This window comes from Neolamprologus multifasciatus, chromosome 23, assembly GCF_963576455.1.
Source record: "Neolamprologus multifasciatus chromosome 23, fNeoMul1.2, whole genome shotgun sequence".
Classification (NCBI taxonomy): Eukaryota; Metazoa; Chordata; class Actinopteri; order Cichliformes; family Cichlidae; genus Neolamprologus; species Neolamprologus multifasciatus.
In genome coordinates this window covers 16,321,261-16,344,076 of record NC_140460.1, presented here as the reverse complement: position 1 = coordinate 16,344,076, position 22,816 = coordinate 16,321,261, and the positions used below count along the sequence as shown (strand labels likewise).

Below are 22,816 nucleotides of genomic sequence, written 5' to 3'. Positions count from 1 at the left end.
TGCTCAGTGCATGTGCAAGAAAGTGAGCGCTCCTAGATTAATTGATGAATTTATTTTAGTCAAACTGTCCAGCTTAAGAATAAACACAATGAATCATATCAAATTACATTTACTTGGAGACAGCTGACCTTGACTGATAGTGAGGACTTTTCTCGCCAACTATATTTCTGTCTTGTAACAGTAACACCTCAGTGATGTTTGATTTTAGCATCCGCACAGTGTCTGGGGTGTACACTGTCTCCCCTCCAACACCTCTTTAGCTGTCTACTTTTCCACTAGATTCCAACAGAATAAATGGCTTCTGCTGTTCAGTGTTATTCACAGTTTATGGCAGTAATAGACATGTTAATTGTTCTAGACTGCCATTAGCATCCAAGCTAAAATTAGCTGCTCCATCATGCCTGGAAAGCATTAAGGCTTAATAGCGCTCATTTGTAAAGGAAGTTACCATTCACTCACAGGACTAAGACTATTAGTCTAAGAGTGCTAAACAGTCTTTAAAATGTTTACTTTGACAACATGAGGTGCATTATATGCAACCGAAACACATAATTAGGACATTTTGTCTGCTCAGTGAGGCAGTAATGCTAACTAAGTCTTAAAAATGTCTGTGATTTGTTTGTATGAGTCTGTTGCTTTCACATAGAAAGATGGAATAAGCATTAAATTGCCATTGAATTCCATACACTGTGTTTCTGCTATAAAATATGATTTGAGAATTTGGGAAGTTAGTGCAGCCTTATGTCGTCTCAGTTCAAAAATGAACTTGGTCTTGAAACAGGAAAGAAATCCAGGATAATGATTAGCCCTGGCAAAGAGGGTGGTCCTATGTGTGGTTTATACTTATGTTCAACTCTAGGCATAATTTTTAATCCAACTGATAATCCAACTAATTTGCAACTGCAACCGCTACTTTGTAGCAGAATGCTGCTGTGTATGCATCACAAAAAAATCCCCAAACACAGCTCTACTACAATAACACAACACACATCTTAACATTTGCTTAATATTTCTGTTCTTTGACTATATTTTTTAAGGGAAGGAAGTGTATCATGATGGTCTAGACTTTATGACTCACTGTAATGATTCTTTGCTCCACCTAAATGTGTCCAACATGATGACTGGGGCTGACACTCAGCGGTTGCAGAGGTACAATTATTTAGATATTACCCTCGATAACAAACTTCAGCGTGAATTACATGTTGATGCTTGAGCTAAACATTCCAAAGACAAATACCTTTTTCATTATTCTGAGATGAGGTAATTATTTTACAGAACTGTCCTTGAATCTGAGACTCTTTTTTTTTTTTTGGTTGTGTAGGTTGCTGCTGTACAAATAGCCAATAACGTTGCATGGTTTGGAAATTTAACCACCGGCCTGTTAGTGTTCTTAAAAGATATCTTAAAGGTATCTTAAAATATACTCAAAAGGAGACAAATTGTGTGGACATTTTAAAAAAAAAAAGCAGGTCCTTCTGAATTTTATGCGATAGCAGATAATCTGAACCATCTAGCCTGTAGATAATCTGCAATAGTGACTTTAGATTTGGCTTTTGAGAGACTTACATGGATAAACTAATGGAGTCCATCTGTCATTCACTCTATTGCTTTTACTATGCTCATGGAAAAGCACTTTGGATAACACTTTAACTGTGCTTCTTGTGATACTCTTTTCTCTCTAATCTGTATTGCAATTTGTGTGTGTGTGTGTGTGTGTGTTCCTGTCTAGCTATCTTTGTGAGGACCAAAATCTGCATTCTACTATACTTGTGAGAACCAGCTGTCACTTGTGAGGACACACAACCCGGTCCTCACATTTTTGAAGGCATTTAAAGCCATTTTTGAGGCTCAAAATGGGGTTTTAGTGTCAGGGTTACAATTAGGTTATGGTTAGGGTTAGCCATTCATTTTTAATGGTTAGGGTGAGGGTAAGGGGCTAGGGAAACCATTATGTCAATGAGGGTCCTCACTAAGATAGCTGAACGTGTGTGTGTGTGTGTGTGTGTTTTACACAAACTCCTGTGTAAGAAAAAACGTCTCCTTTAATCATAAAATGAGGACAATCTTAAGCCATGAACCTTAAGTCAATAACGTTTACAATAACTGCATTATGAAAATACTTACGTACTGAAGTGCTGGAGAATTGATGCACAGGTTAACTCTGTTCATTCTGTTCACTTTGCTGTTTATTCTTAAAGCACTTGTAATGTCTTTTCCATTAACATGTAGGATAATGACACCTGGCTCCTTGTTAACAGAAGTGAACACACACCAGGTGATAATAACCACAAATGTAGCTTGCCATCACCAGTGTGTGAATGGGTGGATGACTGGATGTGTAAAGCGCTTTGGGGTCCTTAGAGACTAAATAAAGCACTATACAAATACAGGCCATATACCATTTACCATTTTCACTAATGGGAGTTATCTGGCTAATTTATTGTTGATCAAAAGTCCTAATTTCCTTCGGGATTAATAAAGTATTGTGATTCTGATTCTGAATAGCCAATAAATTTACAGTCAGACCCACCGTTCTTCATTAAATCCATTTTTTGTAAAGCCAGTCCTAAACTCAAGGCCTTAAGACAGGACTATAGTGGATGATGTCACATAGCTACATGCATCTTTTATACTGTCTGTGAGTGTTATATAGTTACAATATAAAATACTTCAGACAATAGAAAAAAAATCTAATTGTAATCAATATCTGGTGATTAATAAACCAAACCTAGTTCTGTAGATACATCCAGAAACAGTTTTTGGAGATACTTGACAGATAGGACACTTCATCTTTCCCAGATTCTGTCTTTACGTATATAGTTCTGGGAATCCATCAGCTGATAGTTTCTAAAACCAATTCTTTTTTTCAGGGCTTTCAGAAGTAGGAAAATCCAGTAGCTCAGCCATGATAGCCCATGCCATAAAGCTCCCAGTTTACGGCCTTTGTGCTATGGTTTGGAACTCTGATTCAGTAGAGTGGTGGCAAATTTTACGCCAATGTCCCTCAGAACTGGGCAAGCCCACTCTGTCAAACACTTCTGCCTCCTTGGATGTGTCATCACTTACAGTTGATCAAAGAATATCTAAGAGGGGAGTGAGCTTTTTAGAACGGCTCACAGTTTCTCAAATGTTTGTAAGTAAAACTGTATGGCTACTGTAGGTGCTTGATTTTACACACCTGTGGCAATGTGCTGTGCTTACAATATCATACATTAATTGAAATAAAACGAATCATAATACCATTGTGGAGGAACTCGGAGGCAAAACAACTGGAAAAGGCTCATTAAAATAACTCAAGTGTGATGTGAACTAAAAACTGGGCGGAAAGATGTTTGTCAGATATACATTTGCTATGCTGGTGAAATTGAATGTTAAGAGCTTTTGGGAGAGTATTTATCTTTACTAATGAACATGATGAACGAGTCAACACTTGGAATATCCTTTTAATCCTGTGAGCAGACTTAAGATGCTTTCAATGTTTAAGCCAAAAAGTACATTCCAGGTAAAACCCTTACATGATGTTTTAACTTTGGGAAAACGTGTTGAGTTATGCGTAGGACAACTTTGACTCCTTCTAACAGCATCGGCAATGGTAAGGGTGAAACATCAGACGAGTCCAGTCAAACTTCCTCTTTTCATTCACTCATGTTACATTTATATCCCAGGTGTTGATTCAAGTAGAATTTATCTGAGGCACTACATGCAGTAACCCCCACTGACTGGCCGATTAAACCAACTGCAAAGCATCAGACTTGGGTGGAACTGTAACTGATTGATGTTGGCTTTCAAGTTTATTTTGACTGTAATATCACTGGGACACGAAAGGAGGTGGAGGTACTAACTGTGATTAAGGATTATATGAATCACTCAGATCTCGAATTCCTCCAGAGGAGGAAAGACTTTTCCACTCCCTCCCTTCCACAGCCACTCATGGGGTACAGTACATTGAAAAGAAAAGGCCTGCAGCTCATATAGACATAAAGCTGCAATGTTGATATAAAACATCAAACTCAGGACACAAATCTAAAGTTAGTGCAGGGCAATCTCCACACATCATATGCACAATTATTTTTGACTTCTCTGCCAATTTAACTTCTATCACTGCATTAGAGAATGCTTCCAAATAACAAGACAAAGCAAAAAAGTATGATAACTAAAAATTAAATAACACATCTTATGCATAAATCCATTTTTAATATCATAGTTTTTTATTACTACATTTTATATTGTTGTTGTTGTTGTTTTTTTAACTTTTCAATTTCAACAAATCTGCAATTTTTGCAGCATGCAGAACTTCCTGATTTTGGCTTTCTGCTTAATGCAGTATACTCCCCCACAGACTGAGTAGCACATGAACTATCATTGCCATCTACATATTTGCACTTTTTGGCAAAAGAAAAATCCCCTCAGTTTATCACAACGAAAGTAATTTCACTGTGCTTTATATTTTAAAGTAATCCCTCAACATTAAAAATAAAAGCTCAAAGACCTCTATGAGCAAGCGTTTGGAGACAAAGTATTAGAAAAAAGACCTTTAGTCTCATGAGGGTGACCATCTGCCTGGATCCGTAGGGGTAAGGGGAAAGGGAAAAGAGGAAACACAAAGAACTGACATACAACAAAGAGGACAAAAAAACAAACTATGAGAGATAATAACTCAAAGTTAATATAATATGCACTAGTGCAGGGGTCGGCAACCCGCGGCTCCGGAGCCGCATGTGGCTCTTTAGTCTTTATTTTGCGGCTCCGGGTGGTTATGTTTTTTTCATCGCTCAAAATAAGCGTCACACTCGCGGAAGCCGGTGTTCCCGCCGAAACACCGTGCATTTATCGAGACTTTCGACCCCAGGTTGGCCAATTATGGATCTTCGGATCCACATTATGTCAGCAGCTGTTCTCCACCGTGAACTATGTTACAAACAAACGCTGCTCACGCCTCACAGATGACAGCTTGCAGTCCTGCGTAAAGATGAAAGTGACTTCGTACAGCCCCGATTTGTGCGCAGAAGTTCAGGAGCAGAAGTCCCATTGTAAACATATCACGGCAGACCTGACGATGTTTGCATGAACACGCTTTTCAGCATGTCTTAATCGACCACTTTTCACACACGGTTGCTGTACGCACACAGCCGGCTGTAGCTTTTCAGCTCACAGCCCGACACACACCAACACAACAGCAGAGAGAGCAGACTTTAAGGCGGCGAGGCGTGATTGCGGGTGCAGCTCAGGTGCGTCTGACTCCCCTGCAGCGGCGCTGCAGGCCACGCTCCGCCACACACATTAACCAGGTAAAATACATATTTAGACAGAATTTTGCAAATATCTATTTTTTAGCAGCATAGTGCTTTTTTTCCCAATTATTTTTTAAAAGTCAGGTCAAGGCTCCAAAAGCCCAAAGGCGATATAAGGGCGGCGGCTCACAACAGTTTTTTTTTGCTGGATCATTTCAGTTCAGCTGGGTGTCTTTCCTTTTGTTATATTTCTTTAAGAGTTCAAAATGTGTTAATTACATAAATAAAATGTAATTTTCTCTGTAGCACTTCATGGATTTCATAAGCAACACACCTTAGTTGCTCTGTGGATTCTTTTAAAAAGCAGTTAAAAAATTTTCTGTTCAAACAAGCCTTTTGTTGATCTACGTATTTTATATTCTTTACATTATTTACATTGATCTTTTACATTGTGTATAATGTCTATTGATTGTATTGTTTATTTTAATATTTGTGTACAGCGCTTTGTGACTGCCTTTCTGTGAAAAGCGCTTAATAAATAAACTTTACTTACTTACTTTAGTTGTTCACACAAAGCATAAAGGTAAAAAACAATATATACAGTGTTATCTTCATTTTAGATGTCAAAAAGTATTTGCGGCTCCCAGTGTTTTCTTTTGCGTGGAAACCGGGTCCAAGTGGCTCTTTGGGTGTTAAAGGTTGCAGACCCCTGCACTAGTGGAATATAAGTATGTAAAGTGCAAAAGAGAGGAGAGACGAAATATATCATAGGGGGCCTCCAGCAGCCTGAGCCTATAGCAGCATGATCACGGATGGGCTCAGGGTAATCTGATCCAGCCCTAACTAAACTCACAAAGAAATTGTTTTGTTTCTAATCTTAAAAGTAGGGAGGTTGTAATTGACTTGAAAGGATAGTTTCGTTTAGTAGTAGAGTAGTTATTGCTGGCCAGATTTTCATACTAAGTCACTGCCAAATATTTTGACACCTATTCCAATGATTTTTGGAATACAGTGGGGCAAAAAAGTATTTAGTCAGCCACCGATTGTGCAAGTTCCCCCACTTAAAATGATGACAGAGGTCAGTAATTTGCACCAGAGGTACACTTCAACTGTGAGAGACAGAATGTGAAAAAAAAAATCCATGAATTCACATGGTAGGATTTGTAAAGAATTTATTCACTATATCCACTGTATATCAAAGTGTCTCACATGCAGGAGCCAAATTTTACAAATTTTACAAATTCCATGTATCTTATTCTATGTATTCTATGACCCTATTGTACCTTTTTAAATATTGCACCTAACCAACTTGGAGGAGAAGCATCACTTGTGTCATATACTGGTTTTATGTTGTAGAACAGATACAGAATCTTCATAGCACTCTGACTTTGAGTCTAAATTGTGTACTGAAGGTCAATGCTCCTTCACACCCTGCAGCCCACGACCTGTGTCTTAACACATGAAGAATCACTCCATTTACTTTTTGAGACTGGCAGTTCAGCCACTTTAAGAGAAATCAATGTACTTGAGCCCCGAGGAGCGCAACACTCCGCAGTCACTGCCTTTCTGACCTACAAATGAGTATTCTGCTACCCTCAAAGGCTCATCTCTATTTATATACATGCTTTGCTTTAGGTGTGTGGCAGCGAGTAGCAAATGTGACAAAACCACAAAGAGATACAGAATGCAATTGTTTAAGGACAGTAGTTTGTGTTTTTTAGTGCGCTAATGAATTTCATTTGACAAAACGTTTGATAATTCTGTTATTGTCGTGACTTCTCGCAAAAAATGCAAAAACATGACATGCAAAATGGCCTAAAGTGCCATCTTGTTATACACAGATCCATGATATCACATGAGGTAGCGCTCTGTGGTGTTGATGGCAATGAGCTTTTCTGTTCCCAGGGAATCTCTTTCATCTTTCCCAACAAATAAAACAAAAACCCTGTGCCAAGTATAAAACAACATTATGTTGTTATGCCTACTCTGTGTGTCCCTATAAAGACTTATGAAAATATATGAAAAAAATATGAGCTGTCAGCACAATGAGTGCTCCATTTCATTGTTACTGTTCAACACAGATGTTAAAAATCCAGTACATCTGGCAGTCATCTAGAATTAATAGAACATTACATTATGTATGTAACTAGCATTTGGAGTTTTAATGGCCTTGCTCCCAATTTTACCAAATTTATATCCATGTTAAAAAGATTTTATGCCTTTAACTAAACCGGAATTACTTGAAAGACTAACTCACAGAGTGCCTCTTTACTGCCTGTCTTTTTCAGTTTTTAATTTGTTGTAAAAAGGTTATTGTTTTGATGGCTGTTGCTTTTATTATTATTATTATTTCTTTTTACATTTTGAAAAATACAAATATGAAATGTGCTTCACAAATAAAACTGCCATACTGGATAAATGTAATCATTATTTAATTGAACAGTCGTGCTACATTCTGCTATTATGAACTTAGATGTAACTTCAGATAAACTAAAGGTGCACATAGCAGAATTTCAGACGTATTCTCCACGAAACACCTGAAGATATCACATGACTATTCATGCACACGTTTTCATGTTAAATGCATAAATGCACAACAGCTGCTCCTCTATGGAGAATGAGCTCAGCAACCCCTGTAACTTTTTATTCATGTTTAATTAACCACTGATGGTGAATGTTGATGTTTCTGTTGTCTTCCCGAATCGGTGAAAAAGAAGTGACTGATTTGACTCAGTGAATATGGTTGTCTGCACCAAAGTTCCCAAAGTTATTGCCTACCACTGAGCTTTAGACTGGGTAGGCCTGGGGGTCCTAAAACAAATTAGTATGGATGTTAGATATATACATTTTAAAACATGCCTGAGGTATTTAGTGACACTCTCTTCTCTTTATGTCCTTCAACAGGAATCTGTTATACAGCCTTCCAGGAAAGACTCCTCAGTTTTCCATCTTGAAGTTCCCTCGGGAAGCTGTCCTGCCTTGCAACATCCCCAGCAAAACAATCAAACACAACTCTGCAAACAAAGAAGTACTTTTCCACAGCGCCACAAACCAGTCTCTGTCTCTCATCCTCAGGGCCATCCAGTCAGCTGAGAGGCTTGTGTGCTTTGGTTTGGACTTGTTTGAAAATTATTCAAGTGAATGAGGATTTTTGCTGAAACGGACGTAACTGGCACATATTAAATTGATTAAGTTTAATTCAATGCAAATAGCAGAAGACAGCTGATCTTCTAACCAATCTTACCCATCATACTATAGTCCTGAAAAAGGTTTAAGGTCATAGGAAATCCACCTATTGAAAAAACAATGTTTAAAGACATTGGAGCTGCCATTCCATAGTATCACCAGTCTAAATGTGTTCACTTCCACACCTCTCCAGTAATTAGTGTCAAACCAATGACAGCGATATGCAGTTCATATTGTAGAGAGACATTTCAGAGACTTGATTGATGAATGTATTGAAACAAATTTGACACACAATAGGGCTTATACACGCATGTGATGCTTAGACAGTGAGGTTATTTAAATTGCAATAAATTTTCTTCCAGTGAACGTAATAAACAGCATTAGTACTTTCTTAGTACTTTACACCAGGTATGTGATTTGTGCCTGAAAAGTTTTCATCAGGAGCAAATCTCTGCACAGGATTACGAGCTGTAGACACATTACTAAAAGCTGTTGTAAAGCCAGTGTGCAAAAATGGTTTGGGTCAGGGTAACTTTGACAACCTTGAAATCTTGTTTATACTAGAAAACAGTTAACTTTGCACGCACTGCGAGCACAATTGCTGGGACAACAAAATTTGGGAAAGCTGCTCCCTCAAATGTTCCAAGTCCGATTTTTCATTTGGTGTCAAACCAAATACTAGCTGCCCAACCAAATGGCTAGTTTGCTTAGTTAATTAAAAAGCAGCCAATATTTTTTAGCTAATCCAGAGGCCTTTTTCTGTTTTATTAAAAAAATTCTAAGAATTAATAATAATTAATTGAATGTAATATAGATTTTGCCTCAGGATGCAAACAGTTTATGAATAAAGTTTTTGCTTTTGGGCAGGGGAATGCAACGTTAGCATTAGCAAAGTTAGATGCAAATTGAAATATTCTTAAAACTCAGCTCTCTGTGTGGTTTTGTGTAGCAAAAAGCCATTCTAGTATCAGCCTACCCAACAATCACCCTTTTGCTGTCACTGTAAGCAATGGCATGCTACTGTAAGGTCTGCTGCAACACAACTCAACTTGACACAATAACACAAATAAAATCAGCTATTCTACAATTTCCATGTTGTAGCATAGTCAACAAAAAGGATCTTAAAGGTAGCTGTTTTAAATATGTCTTCATAGATGCCATTAATTTCTCCTGCTGATAAAACCAATATAGCTCCTCAGTGTCAGGTGAAAAGAAGCGGTTGTGTAATCCTTATTTTGAAGTATGAATGGTGGCTTAAAGCTGGGACTGGCTGTGTCATGCAAACGCCATATGAGAAAGACAAGTAAGAGAAATGCAAGATTAGAAGAGGGGCAATCAATAGACTAACACAGTCAACGTTAGTGTAAAAGGCATTTTTAATCAGCTGAATCAGATATCCTGTTTGGCTACTCAGAAAACCAGTCCAGTGTAGTATTGCTGACAATCTCAGTGTCTACATCAGGTAAATATATTGGAAAATAAGTGAAATATTTTAGCATACATTCATTTAGTTTGAAGCAGAATGAGCAGCAGCACACACTGTAATGGCAGCTGGATGAATGTTTACAACCATTATGCCCTGTTTGACAGTTGCTTTCTATCTCCATTTGTCATTTATCCCATTTTCTCAGTGTGTGCACAACATACTGCAAACTCCTAGTGTTCTAAGTGACAACAGTCCTCTGTCTCTTTATTCTTCACACATTCTCTCACTAATTATTATCACAATCAAGCAATCTCTCTCATTCTGCATCAGTTTGCTCTCACGACAAGACACTTCTGAGTCTAAGGCTGATGTGCACTTTTTAACAGCCTGCACATGCATGGATGGAGAGCTGAGCAATAAATCTCTTTTTTCATTAGCGTTTTTAATTAATATCGTGAAATTGTTTAGGAAACAAGTAGAGGATTGTTGTGAGCAAGAACATTAGTATATCCTGGTTTGTGGTTTTTAAGCTGGAACCAATCTAAAGCTGTGAATGACAGATCAACAGCTCAATAATCCTTGAAATAACAAGAATCATGAGATATAAATAATAGAAAAATAACTGGTTTCAGGTTTTTTGTAGTTAGGCATGATGTTTGTAATAGTGGTGTCTGTGATTATAGCAATGGGAAAAAGATAACAATTTTATACGTAATATTTCTTATCTTGACTTATTTATATTAGTTTGAATGTGATAGACTTTTGTAGCATAATTAAGGGGTGGGAGGGTAATGGATGGGCTTAGAGTTTACATCTTGTAATTTCTTATTAAATTGGAGATTTGTAGAGATTACACACTTATAAAATGTTCTGAGAAATAATTAAGCATCTGGAGAGATACCAACAGCGTTGACTACAATTGTTTTTCTTCCCCAGATAATCTGTCTGCTCTCTCATGTGTTTTAGTGTTTTTGCATTAATTGCGATGCACTCAAATAGTTGAATTTCAACCTTTCAAATATTGTACTTTTTTAAATTATTTCCTCTCAATTTCTAGAAAATATTTGATATGCAAAATTTTTGTAAGCTAAACTGATCATTTCTACATATGTTACTATCCAGTTTGTAAATAAGCAGAAATGCAATACTGATTTGATAAGAACAAAAAAAACTCTTCAGGGATCAAAAAATGTAAATGTCGAATGCTTTAAATAACGTGCCTTTTATCAGAGGAGAAAATGCTTTAATTTATTTAAATGGCATACCAAAAACTTTAATTGACTGACCGTGGAATCTCATCAATAAATTACTGATGTGGCATTAATATATCTGATTATCACGATCATTTATTGGAGTAGCATTACACTGCATTTTGACTATATGCAAAACAAGTTTTAGTGGTAATGTAATTGTTTAAGAGTAAACACAGAAAACCCATTCAGCCTGTAGCTAGCTTAGCTATAGATTATGGTTTGGCTGCTTGTGGTAAACAGACTGGACCAACAGCTGTAACTGTAACATCTGTTGAATTTTGTTAAATCCAACTTTTGAAAACTGATTGTTGTTACTAAGATTTTTATTTTTTAACTAGCTTGCTGTTTTAGCTAGTTAACAGATATGACAATACATATGTCATGTAATTAATCAGAAATTCAGTCAATACAAATGGCTAAAGGTTTTAAACTATCATGCATGCTGTGCATTACATACAAACCAGGCACATCAGTGGGCTACCAATACAATAAGCATGTTATGCCTGCTCCAGTTCAGGTCTTTATTTTGAATATTTAAAAGACGTATCTTCCCTTTTTTTTAAAGAGTTGCGTTGTTGTTTGATTAGTCTTTGTATACTTTGTAAAGTAAATGTATTGTCTGTTGTGTATTGTCCATGCGTGAGACATACTGATCCTGTCACTGTGTCACAGACTTAACATACAGCAAGCAGACTACAGTCCTAGATGGACAGAAAGTAGGTCTCACCTTAAAAGCTATTCAAACATTGTCTCTGAGCAGAGAGCACTGAGCTCTATGCATGACCGACACCGATATTATTGAGTGATACTATACATTATTTAATTACACTGTAAATTACCTAATTATCTACCACATACAGTTACTCCAATTTTGACAAACTAAAAGGTCATTTTGATTCTATTTGGTCTGATGGGTTACAGTATGGTCAGTCTGCTTCACAGCATATGCTTTCATCTTTTTTAGTTTTGGTTTATACAGTAATTGCATGAGCCATGCAGAGTGTCATCATTACTTCACAATTTTGTACATGGATTATTGTTTTTGGCTATTGCTATTGGCTGTTAATATATTGTACATAAACGACCAGAGGTTCACCAACTCTTTTTTTTATGAAAAGGTTACAGGCATGACAAGATAATAAGGGTACGAGGATAAAATATCACGTAAACATGATTATTGCAGTACAAATTGCATAATTGCACAAACACAGATTCACCCTACACAGCAAATCCAGCATGTCCAAATTAACACTGTCAGATTTGATTTCAACACTTTTAAAGTGTCTATATGGGTCCACACCAGAGAGTGTTAATTTAACTCTTTTTGGAGAGTTGGTATGTTAACTCTGATTTAGTGTTAAACACCAAATCTCTCTGGAGTTGATAATTTAACACTTGGTGTTAAGAGTTTATATATTAACTCTCAAAGAGTATTTTAGTTTAACTACGTAAGAGTTATCTTCTAATTAATTCTAAAAAGCGGGAATTTTACTGTTCTGAACTTCTAGAAATTTCTTTTGGAAATAAACATTTACTAAAAAGACGCAATGGTTTTTGAAAAAAAATTTATTCGTTTATCGTTTATTCGTTTAGAATTTCGTTTATCAAAAGGTCTGACATAGGTGAGCTGGTAAATGCAAATAACAGCATTCTCATCACTTATTTCAATAAATACAAAATACAATATGCATGTCCTTCATTCATCACTTTGTGGAACTTCAACGCACTTCTGCTCTCCCCCATATTCCATCTTCACAAGCATATCCTATGTGGAGATTGAATAAAAATTAGTTGACACTAATTAATGGCACAAATCAATTGCAGCACAGTAAAAAAATAAAAAAAAAAAAAAAAAAAAAAAAAGGGAATCCTTTTTGAGACATTACTTGTGTAAAGTATTTTCCCAAAAGATAAGGACACAGGCAACAGGTAGTACTGAACTAAATGTAAAACCTCAACCTTTTTCATTTTTACCTAAACCGTGTGCACAAAACTCTGGAGGGATCTAAATGCTAACGTAGAACCCAGTCAGGACGTCTGCTACTGCTGTTTGCTCGTTTTTTATGGGAGATCGTTTTCAGGCTTCAAGTAGCACCATTATACCAACATTTCACATTCTAGACATTGTTTTAGGTGTATTTGACCAAAAAATTTAACCGAAAATTCACATGCAAGCTTTTTTTCAAGGCTGTGGTATTTGCCGAAAACAATACCTTTCAGCTAGCTAAAACAGCGAGCGGTGCTATCAGCGAGCAACATGGCTAATGCCTTTCACACAGCTTTGTCTCAACTCCAAAGAGCCACAGAAGTAAAAGCTAATAACAATAATTGAAACAATCTTTGAAAACATGACTTACCAAGCATGGCAAACAACTCAAATATGTAGAGCAAAATGTTCTGAAACGGCTTCACTTCAGCTTCGATTGGAGCCGTGCTGGGGGCGGAGTCTGTGAATTTACTCTATTGGTGTCATAGCCCCTGTAGGAGTTCAGAGTTAAGAGGTCAAGAGTTAATGTTTCCATTGTAACACCTCCAGATTTGAAATAGAAGCACTCATTTTTAACACTCGATTTTAACTACTATCATTTTACACCTCAGAGTTACATTAAAAGAATGTGACTCTACTTAGAGTAAAATTAACTCTAAGACTACTAACACCAAAACATTTAACACTTTTGAATTTGCTGTGTACCTCTTAAGAGGTCTCAACCCACAGGTTTAAAAATACTTGACCTGGCTGAACTGTGAGCTGTCTACTGTGTACAGTATTTATTTGAAATTTTGGACAGTTAGGCTAAACCGATATGCAATGTGAAATATATATTTTTAATAAAATTAGACAATACTGGAAACTGCTGTATTGTGGAATTTGCACAAAATCTGAATGTTCTGTTTTCTAATTCTCAACATTTGCATTCTGCAGTTATTAATCACACTGTGTTGTTATTGTTTTTCTTAATTGTATATTTAAAATGACCTGGTTTCTTATGCATGACATATTAACACTAACCCGCTTATGCAGGTTGTTGGCATGGATTTTTTTGTCCTCTTCACTATGTAAAGTCTTGTTGAATTTTCAATGCAATAAAAACTGTTTTAAACTCCTGCCTTCATTTCTGCAACTGTAAACTTACATGTGCCATTATGTTTTCAACATCTGGAATAATGTTAGAGTTGTAGCTAAGTTACTCACTTTAATTCCAAATTAGGGTGACAATAGGGATAAGATTAGGTAATCTCTGTTCATGAAACTGTCACCTATAAAAAATACTCACACTGGAAATCTTATGAAAGTAGAACTGCAATTCTGAAATACATGTAGGAATATGTGCTTGTTTAGAATATGGCTAAATGGTTAAAACACAACCAAAAGTGTAGCTCTATTATTAAGAGTGATTATTAAGATGAAAGCAAACTAAATTAGGGAAAGTAGTATGGTTGGATAAGGAATAAACTGAATAAATGAAAAGAAACACTTGAAGGTCAATACACTTTTTTGTCAACTATTATTTGCCTGCAAAATGAGTGTGAAAATAAAGCTGTCAGTTCACCAATCAATCTGTATTCCTAGCCTGACCTATGGCCACAAGCTATAGGTAGTGAAGAGGAGCTCCAAGACATAGTGAGGAGTTTAATCATTCAGAAAGGGTTCAGAGTAGAGTTGCTATTCCTCCGCATTGCAAGAAGTCAGTTGAGTTGGTCATTATGCCTCCTTGACACCTAATATGTGTGTTTGGGGCATGTCCAACTGGCAGCAGGCCCTGGGGCAAACACAGGATATGTTAAAGAGAGATTATGTCTCTCAGCAATGCTTTGGTATACTCTCTGAAGAGCTGGAGGGTGGCGGTGTTACTGGAGAGTGGGCAAAAACAGATTTTAACATTTTGGGTGCCTGCTCACATCCACCCAGCTCAGTGTCACCTGTGAAACAGAGTTTTAACTTTTTTTATGTGCATAGGGTACACTGATATGAATTCCTAACTTTACCAACACAACACTCGCTTTCAAGGTTCCCCTTGCTTCTGATAGGTTCAGGTTAGGAGAAGCTGGGTTATGGGTGTTGTTATTATTATTAATGTACATGGATTTCAGAAGCTTTTATTGTTATACTGGTATTTGGCTTTCCACTGTCAGAGTACTCAGAACTCAAAAGCCTGAGAGATTAAACTTGTTTACAAACTTAAATAAGTCCATGTACCTTCTTTGTTCAAGCTATTAAGGCAACGGAATCTGGATGACAGCACCTACACAGACATGCTGGCTTTCCATCCTTAACTCTACTCCATGTTGAGCTATATGGAGTTGACCTACAACTTATTTCAGCATGATGCTCCAATGCTGTAAACAGCTTGTGCTGAGAGGGAGTTTTTAGTCTTCAAGCAGCCACAAATGTTGGGTGTGGATGAGGTCAGACAACTTTTGGGTGAACGTCCATGACAGTCAGCAGTTCTTCTGCTTCGTGTAAGAGAGAGCTCTAATGTGTACTTGGCTGATTATCATGCTGCAGTGCAGATCTTTCTACGCAAAGATGAAAAGGTGTAGCGTGTTCCTGTCAAGAGCATGCTAAAGCAACAGGAGTTGTTACAACACCAGGAAGAAATGCTGGCCAATCAAAAGCTCACAAACAATAACACAGAGCACATTCTGATGTCAAAAATTTGATAAAGATGCCCACCTTACAAGACAAAACCTCTGTTTTCCTTTTCTGCAAATCTTCACCCTAACAGGGTTTTTCCGAAGGCTCAGTTTGTCCATCTCCATATAGACAAAAGGCCAATAAGATGCATAGAAAAAGCTACGTTATGTCCAAAGATACACATGTAAGTGTGGACGTAGCCTAAGCCAGATGCCCAAACAATCTCATTTGGTTCCTTTTGATGTGGAGGAGCAGCATTACTGAATGAACAAAATTATCGAGCTCCTCATCCCATCTAAATGCACAAACTACCCTTTTGTTTCTCCCATAAATCTCTGCTTCAAATAGAAATCAGTACATGGACATCAATGCTTTTTTAGCCATTGTACATACACAATATTTATTACCAATTTGTCTTTATCAATATCATGTTAAATGCGAGCACTCTTTCAAGTAATTTTGTCACATCTACTGAATCATCCCACATCATATCTCAGTAGTATTTTCTGAAATATTGTATAAAATATTGTATAAAAGCGCTGCTTCTGTCTGTGTGCTCCCGTCTTCTGGTCCTCTTTTATCACATTAAATATGTTTTTTGCAGGCTGCTTCCTCTTTAAATGCTCATTATATTATTCACCATACCTGTTTTGAGCTAGCTTTGACTCAAACGTCCTTTGGGTGGATCATGCTCCAAAGAGAAAGAAAGACCATCGAGCGCGCGCAGCATCCCGACGACAACGCGTGTTCGCGCGCTGCGAGAGAAGGAAGGGAGAGGAGGAGAGAGAGTGAGAGAGGAGATTGGGGGGGACAGAGATAGGGTAGTAAAAATGATGGCGACCGATTCAGTGGAGATAAGAAACCAAACGAGCCCCTGTCCCATCCCTGACAACAGTCTCAGCACTCTGTCCATCAAAATAACGCGGAAAAACCAGGACAGACACTGGAAGTTGCGGTTTATTTATCTGCAGTGCTGTGAGTACCGACACACACCACGACGTTTAGAGTCAAACACCGAACACAGGCTACACAAGTCCGCTCAGAAAATCATGGAAAATGTGCCGCATCCCTGTTTTAGGCGACGTTTGGTTTGTCGCAGCCGAATAAATTTATCATATCAACACATTTGAAGAGCCGAGCCTCCATTCATGTTACAGAGGGGGTGGAGGAGGCTTATAAACGCCCCGAAGGACAGGCACGGGGAGGACGCTGTTTCCACTAGAAAAATTAAAAAAATAGTTCCTGTTCATAACGCAGTAAACATACATACATAGCTTTGCAAAACCTTATGTTTTACAACGGCATGCATTTAACAAAGGAAATATATGTTTATATATATATATTTACTTACTACTTAAAATTAAATTTGAAGTACTAAGTAGCAATGTGAGAGAAGTTTCATGGAAATATATGCTATAGAGTCATATTTTCACACAAGAAAAATGAAGCCACACTCCACACTACAGTGTCTGACAGCATATTTAATATTCCAAACCAGTAAAATTTTGCACTGCAGTGAAAGTTTAGTATTGGTCTACAGGCTGTCACCACTTCCTATCAGTGAAGCAGCAGTGTTGAGTATGTGGGTTGTGACCATTACAAATTGGCCAAATCTTCTCTGCCAATTCCAAGCACTTTATTCTGCTGTGGACTCGTGTTTGGTGTCCTTTATTCAATTAGATGATGAAAGTCTCCAGAAACAACATATACTGACAATTTAACCCATCATTCATTAAACAAACAGGGGCCTCAGTAGAAGAACCATATACAGCCATAGCAGCTTGCCACCTCCTCCTTGTGGTGGCCACCTGCTTGGGCACACACTGCTGTGGGATGGCGTCTCATTAGTCACCCAGCATTTGTCTCAAGTGGTTGATTTGGTCACCCTGGCATGAACAGCGCGCCTAGACTGTGGAGATATGGGATTGCCACTGTTTGGAGAATATTATCTCAATATTTCTCTGCATTGAGATTGCCTCCAATGTTGACAAGCTTGTTTTTCCAGTGACCGTCCCTGGATTGACTGTAACCACCAAAGCTATTACCCTGTAAATTCAGCAGTCAGCGTTGCCCAGATTAACAAGGTCCACTTCAGGAAGGAATCAGGACACAGTGATGAGAAGTGGGCTAGTACAACAAGAAGGCATACGTGTCTGGCAGCACATATGAACCAGCTGCTAATGAATGAGATGCAACAAGAATGGTTAACCAAATGCCAGACAATCCTGATTCCCAAGGATCCCTAGAATGGATTAGTCGCATCCACCTCGCGGTCAGTAACCTGCTTCAGCACCACACCTGTCAGGTATCATAGGAGCTAAGATTAACAGGCACATGGCTCATAACATGAGCAGGGCACAGAAAGGAATTGGCAGAAACACCAGCTCCCAGATAGAACGCTCGTGTCAAGACTGTAAGAGGAGACTGACCAACCTGTGCGCTCCCTGGATTGAGCAAAAGACAGCTATGACTCAGTGTCCCACACATGAATCCTGGAAGGCCTAGAATTATACAAGATTAACAGGACCCTAAGAGCCTTCATCAGGAACAAGATGCTAGCAGGCACGGCATATATGGAACACCATAACAAAGTAGCTGGCATAGTCTACAGCAGGGGTCCCCAATCCCAGTCCACCAGGGCTGGTGTCCCTGCACGTTTTAGATGTGTCCTTGATCCATCACAGCTGATTTAAATGGATAAATTACCTTCTCAATACGTCTTGAAGTTCTCCAGAGGCCTGGTAATGAACTAATCATGTGATTCAGGTGTGTTGACCCAGGGTGAGACCTAAAACCTGCAGGGACACCGGCCCTCGTGGACTGGGATTGGGGACCCCTGGTCTACAGGAACATCTGTGCGAGTATGGCATGGAGGTCCCGAGGTCAAAATGGGATCTGCCCCCTAGGGTGGTTTCGAATGACCAAACTAAGATCGTGTGGGACGGCTGGACAAACTGGTGATGGCAAACCAACCGAACATAGCAGTGGACAAGCAGAGGAAGACAGCCATACTGATAGATTTACTGAGTTATAGCAACATTGGGAAGAAGGAACATAAGAAGTGCCAGAAATGTACAGCACAGGTCTAGGAACAGCAAAGATACTGCGTAGAACCCTCAAGCTCTCAGCACTCTGGGGGAGGATAAAGACCACCCGCAGGGCAAGTGGAGAATTATAAAATCCCCTTTTCATCCCATCTCTACTAGATGATGTGAAGATAGATAGATAGATAGATAGATAGATAGATAGATAGATAGATAGATAGATGTTTATATATATTTGTATATATATAGATATAGATGTGTGTGTGTGTGTGTGTGTGTGTGTTTTAGTTTTATTAGACTTTTAGCACTGAAATTATTAAGCTAACATTAAACATGGGAAATCTAACTACATTGAATTGAAACAACAAAAATATATGTAATAAACATTACAGGGGAAAAATACATATTTTTGTGTATTCAGGGTAAAATTGCCTACTTCTTCCTGAATTAAGATGACAGAGGCAGACATCTCAGATTTAGTGGTTACATTTGAATTTCAGTTGAATTTGATAATTAAGTTGCTGGTGGTGTACTTATATGCTTATATAAATCCTATTGATACTATGGCAGGTATTATCATCTTGGCAAAACAGGGATTACATTTGAAGGCAAAACTGTGTTTATGAAATTCACAAATTTAAACACAAATGGATAATGTTTTGAGCAAATTTTGCATTTATGTGACCATTTCAAATTGACTGAATCAAAACTCAATATAGGGTATTGTGTGATGTTAGTGAGGGTTCCTTTGCCTTTGTCAGGCTACGCAAACTCCATCATTTCCACTGTGTATGTCTTTTTTTGTCTTCCTATCCTATATTGAGCAAGATTTTTCTCTTATATTTGACAGAGACTCACACCAAAAGTCTGAGAGCTGGTAGCCCTGTTGATATTTGATCTTACCCGTACAAATAATTGATGCTGTTTTAAAATTCTTCTACTGAAAGTGGAAAGTTTCTCCCAAAATCAAAATTAGATTTTCTGACATCATGACTGGAAGCCAGTTTGAGTCCAGCAAGCATCATAGACCAGGGAGCTTTGGGAACCCGATGCCTCCATTGCAAAAAATATCAAAAATTGACTTTATGTGATGTATGAGACAGCTTGTCGACACCCTAAACTTCTGCAATGATATTTTTTAACATATTCATACATTCTGTTTTTTTTAAAAAAAAAAACAAGGTGTAAATGTCATTTTTGAATTTCTTATTATGTTATTATTAAATTGCATTGAAAACCTCATCACACACAAATTATCATTCGAAGCAGGTCTTTCATATATCTTCAAATATTGTCTTGAGGGAATCTTTAAGATTAGGTTAAGTCCTAAGTCATCAACGTTCAGAGGTTAGGTTCATGTCCACATCACGAGACATGTCACGTATTATAGCTTATTAAAGCCTCCCACTGCTGTACTTTTCTCTAAGCTTTCTCTTTTTGCCAGTGTCACTGTGGCAAAGTTTTTTCCATGCACTTTCTATATAAAGAAAGTTGTCTGTTTGTATTTTGTGAGTAAGAAGTGTCAAACTGTTTGCATGAATAAAGACAGGGGTCAATCAAAAATGAAGCATCCAAATCAAAGTGCTATTTATGAATATTAGGGTCACTTTGTCCAAGTTCCATGTTCCTCTCCTGCGGTTACAGTCTATATCTGTCTAAAATGAGTTATTGAGTTGTTATATTACATGCCTGCCCAGCTGTGAGAACGCAGACAATATGAAAGATTTTCATGACATGTCTGATTACCGTCACCATATGTGCCTCACTCATCTTTGGACGGCATTGAAAGAGTACAGAAGAGGACTGATAAGAGAATCGTAAAAAACGACCAGGCTGATTGAAAATGACAGCCTATTTCTAGTGATGATGGGAGGTCCTTAGAGTCCAAGTGATGGATCTGAATTCGACAGAAAAGTGACCTGCCTCGTCAATACAACCATCAGCTTGTGGTTGGCGAGGCTGGTTGATGGTGATTATTGTAATTACCCAAAAAGGTTTCTGACTACTCTCTGGTAATATGTAGCGCAAATGTAAAAGCTTTTATGTGATGGTAAGGCTTCAGGTGTTGTTTTCAAAGTATAGTTTGAGCTACTAAAACTAAACTGGGTTAGGGTTACTGTTGGGTCCATAAATATTTGGACAGCGGCACAGTTTTTTAAATTATGCCTTCGTACACCTTGTATGTGAAACTGTCTGATGAGTTCTGCATTTGGCTGAATCTGAGCAGAGAGTATGCCCTTGTCCACATCACAATTAGTCTTGCTTTCTATATCAGCAGTCACATTATCAATAAACACTAGTAATCTTGTTCCACTGGATCCACTGGCAGCCATGCATGGCCATGTCCATCTCCACCTTCAGACAATGTGGTGTGTTTTTGATCAAGAGCTGTTCTTCCCCTTCTCGATGCGTTTCTCCTCCCATCACTCTGGTGAATGTTAACTTTGGTTGCAGCTATTCAAAAAATTTCTTTAGATGACCGTTCGGTTCTTGAGTGCAATCACAGTGCTGTAAAACCTCTGTGGTTATATTCATCAGAACGCGTCTTGATTGTAGACTTTGGCATTGACACGTTTACCTCCTTGAGAGTGCTCTTGACTTTGCTAGATGCTGTTAAGGTTTATTTATTTGTTTGTTATTTTTTTAACCAAAGAATAAACTACGCCATCATCAACTTCAATTTTCTTCCTTGGTCTTTCAGGTTTTTTCGTGTTGCTAAGCTGGCCATTGGATTTCTTTTTTTAAGAGTGTCTGTATTGTTGATGTGGCAACAAGTAATCAAATCCAGATCTTTTATGTGCTCAATGTATTCCAGAGATGAAAGCCTCACCTGAGTCAATTGTCCAGTTGCTTTTGAGTCTTTGAAAATGGAGAATTATGTATACAAATGGCTGTGATTTTGAAAAAGTGAATGCAACTTTTTTTGTTAAACCCTGTGAGTTAAAGCTGAGATGGTGCATTTCAATCACATGTTTATTGTTTGATTTAAAATCAACTGGTTGTGTACAGAGTCAAAAAAAGTAATTCAAATACTAAAAGTAGTTCACATAATTATTAAAATTCACATGTCGATGTTTCTCTCTTTTAAATACAATGTTTGTTAGATATACAGTTTTATATAAGGTGGGTGTGGCAATATGCTAAATAAATCCTGCTACTGTGTGGTGTATGGACGGCACTGGTTCTACTGACACTGTTCCACTGTTTGAGTTCTTTCCACAGTCCCAGTATTGGTCAGACCTTAGTTTGGACTGACTGTTATGCAGTGAAGAATGAATCTGAGACAGTCTCATTCCCTCATGGTGGTGATGTGTGACAAATCGTATGGCTGAGTGATTTTCTCTGTAGCCAGGTTTGAACACCCCCCTGCTCTAGTAAACGTAGCATTACCCACCCACCAAAATACATACTATGTGGTCCCAACACAAAACTATTTTTGTGGCTAGTGAAAAAGAAGTACCTAGGAGCCCCCCCCCCCCCCCCCCCACACACACACACACACACACACACACTTTTAGCATGATGAGACAAAATGTAGACTATACCGGCTGGAGATGTGGATCAGATGCTGAGCTTACACTGCATAAAGGCATAACATTTCATGGTCCTTTATTGTTATTTTCCCTGGTCCTCCCTCCTTATTTGGCCAGCAGAGTTACCCTCTTTCTGTTCTCTCTTCTCATGTGATGTTGCGGCTTCTTGTGTGCACATTAATTTCAAAGAGTGCAAAGGTGTCCTCACCTAAAAACGTCCTTATCCATGTTGCAGATTGTGCAGAGATACCAACATGAAAGTGCAGCAGTATTAATTGCTAATTAATACTAATTGATACTAATATTATTCCCAATAAGCAAAAACTGTGCTTCCCAAACATAAAGATTGCAAACTCCATAACACTGACCAGGACCATTCATTTGAGTTAGTGGTACATTATAATTATGGAAAATGCTAACAGCTTCATTTTGCTGTTTAACATTTTAGTGTACGTTTATATCTGTGATATCTGCTGCTTGATGGAGGCAGTGTTAAGGATCGTTCGG

The 22,816-nt window shown here is 37.9% G+C and overlaps 2 protein-coding genes across 12 annotated transcripts in view; both read left to right on the top strand.

The window, feature by feature from the left end:
• Window positions 1-10,438, top strand: part of naaladl2 (N-acetylated alpha-linked acidic dipeptidase like 2) — a 490,790-nt gene extending 480,352 nt beyond the window's left edge. For all 9 annotated transcript variants that reach the window (XM_085150614.1, XM_085150615.1, XM_085150607.1 and 6 more), the window contains one exon: window positions 8,136-10,438. In XM_085150614.1, the coding sequence (XP_085006740.1) occupies window positions 8,136-8,376 (241 nt within the window). In that variant the 3' untranslated portion in view covers window positions 8,377-10,438. The remainder of the gene's footprint in view (window positions 1-8,135) is intronic.
• Window positions 10,439-16,407: 5,969 nt separating this feature from the next.
• Window positions 16,408-22,816, top strand: part of LOC146491291 (uncharacterized) — a 142,032-nt gene continuing 135,623 nt past the window's right edge. Inside the window, exon 1 of one of the 3 annotated variants that reach the window (XM_085150626.1) lies at window positions 16,408-16,707. In XM_085150626.1, coding sequence (XP_085006752.1) covers window positions 16,563-16,707 — 145 coding nt within the window. In that variant the 5' untranslated portion in view covers window positions 16,408-16,562. The remainder of the gene's footprint in view (window positions 16,708-22,816) is intronic. The other 2 variants (XM_085150627.1, XM_085150628.1) reach the window with 2 other exon arrangements.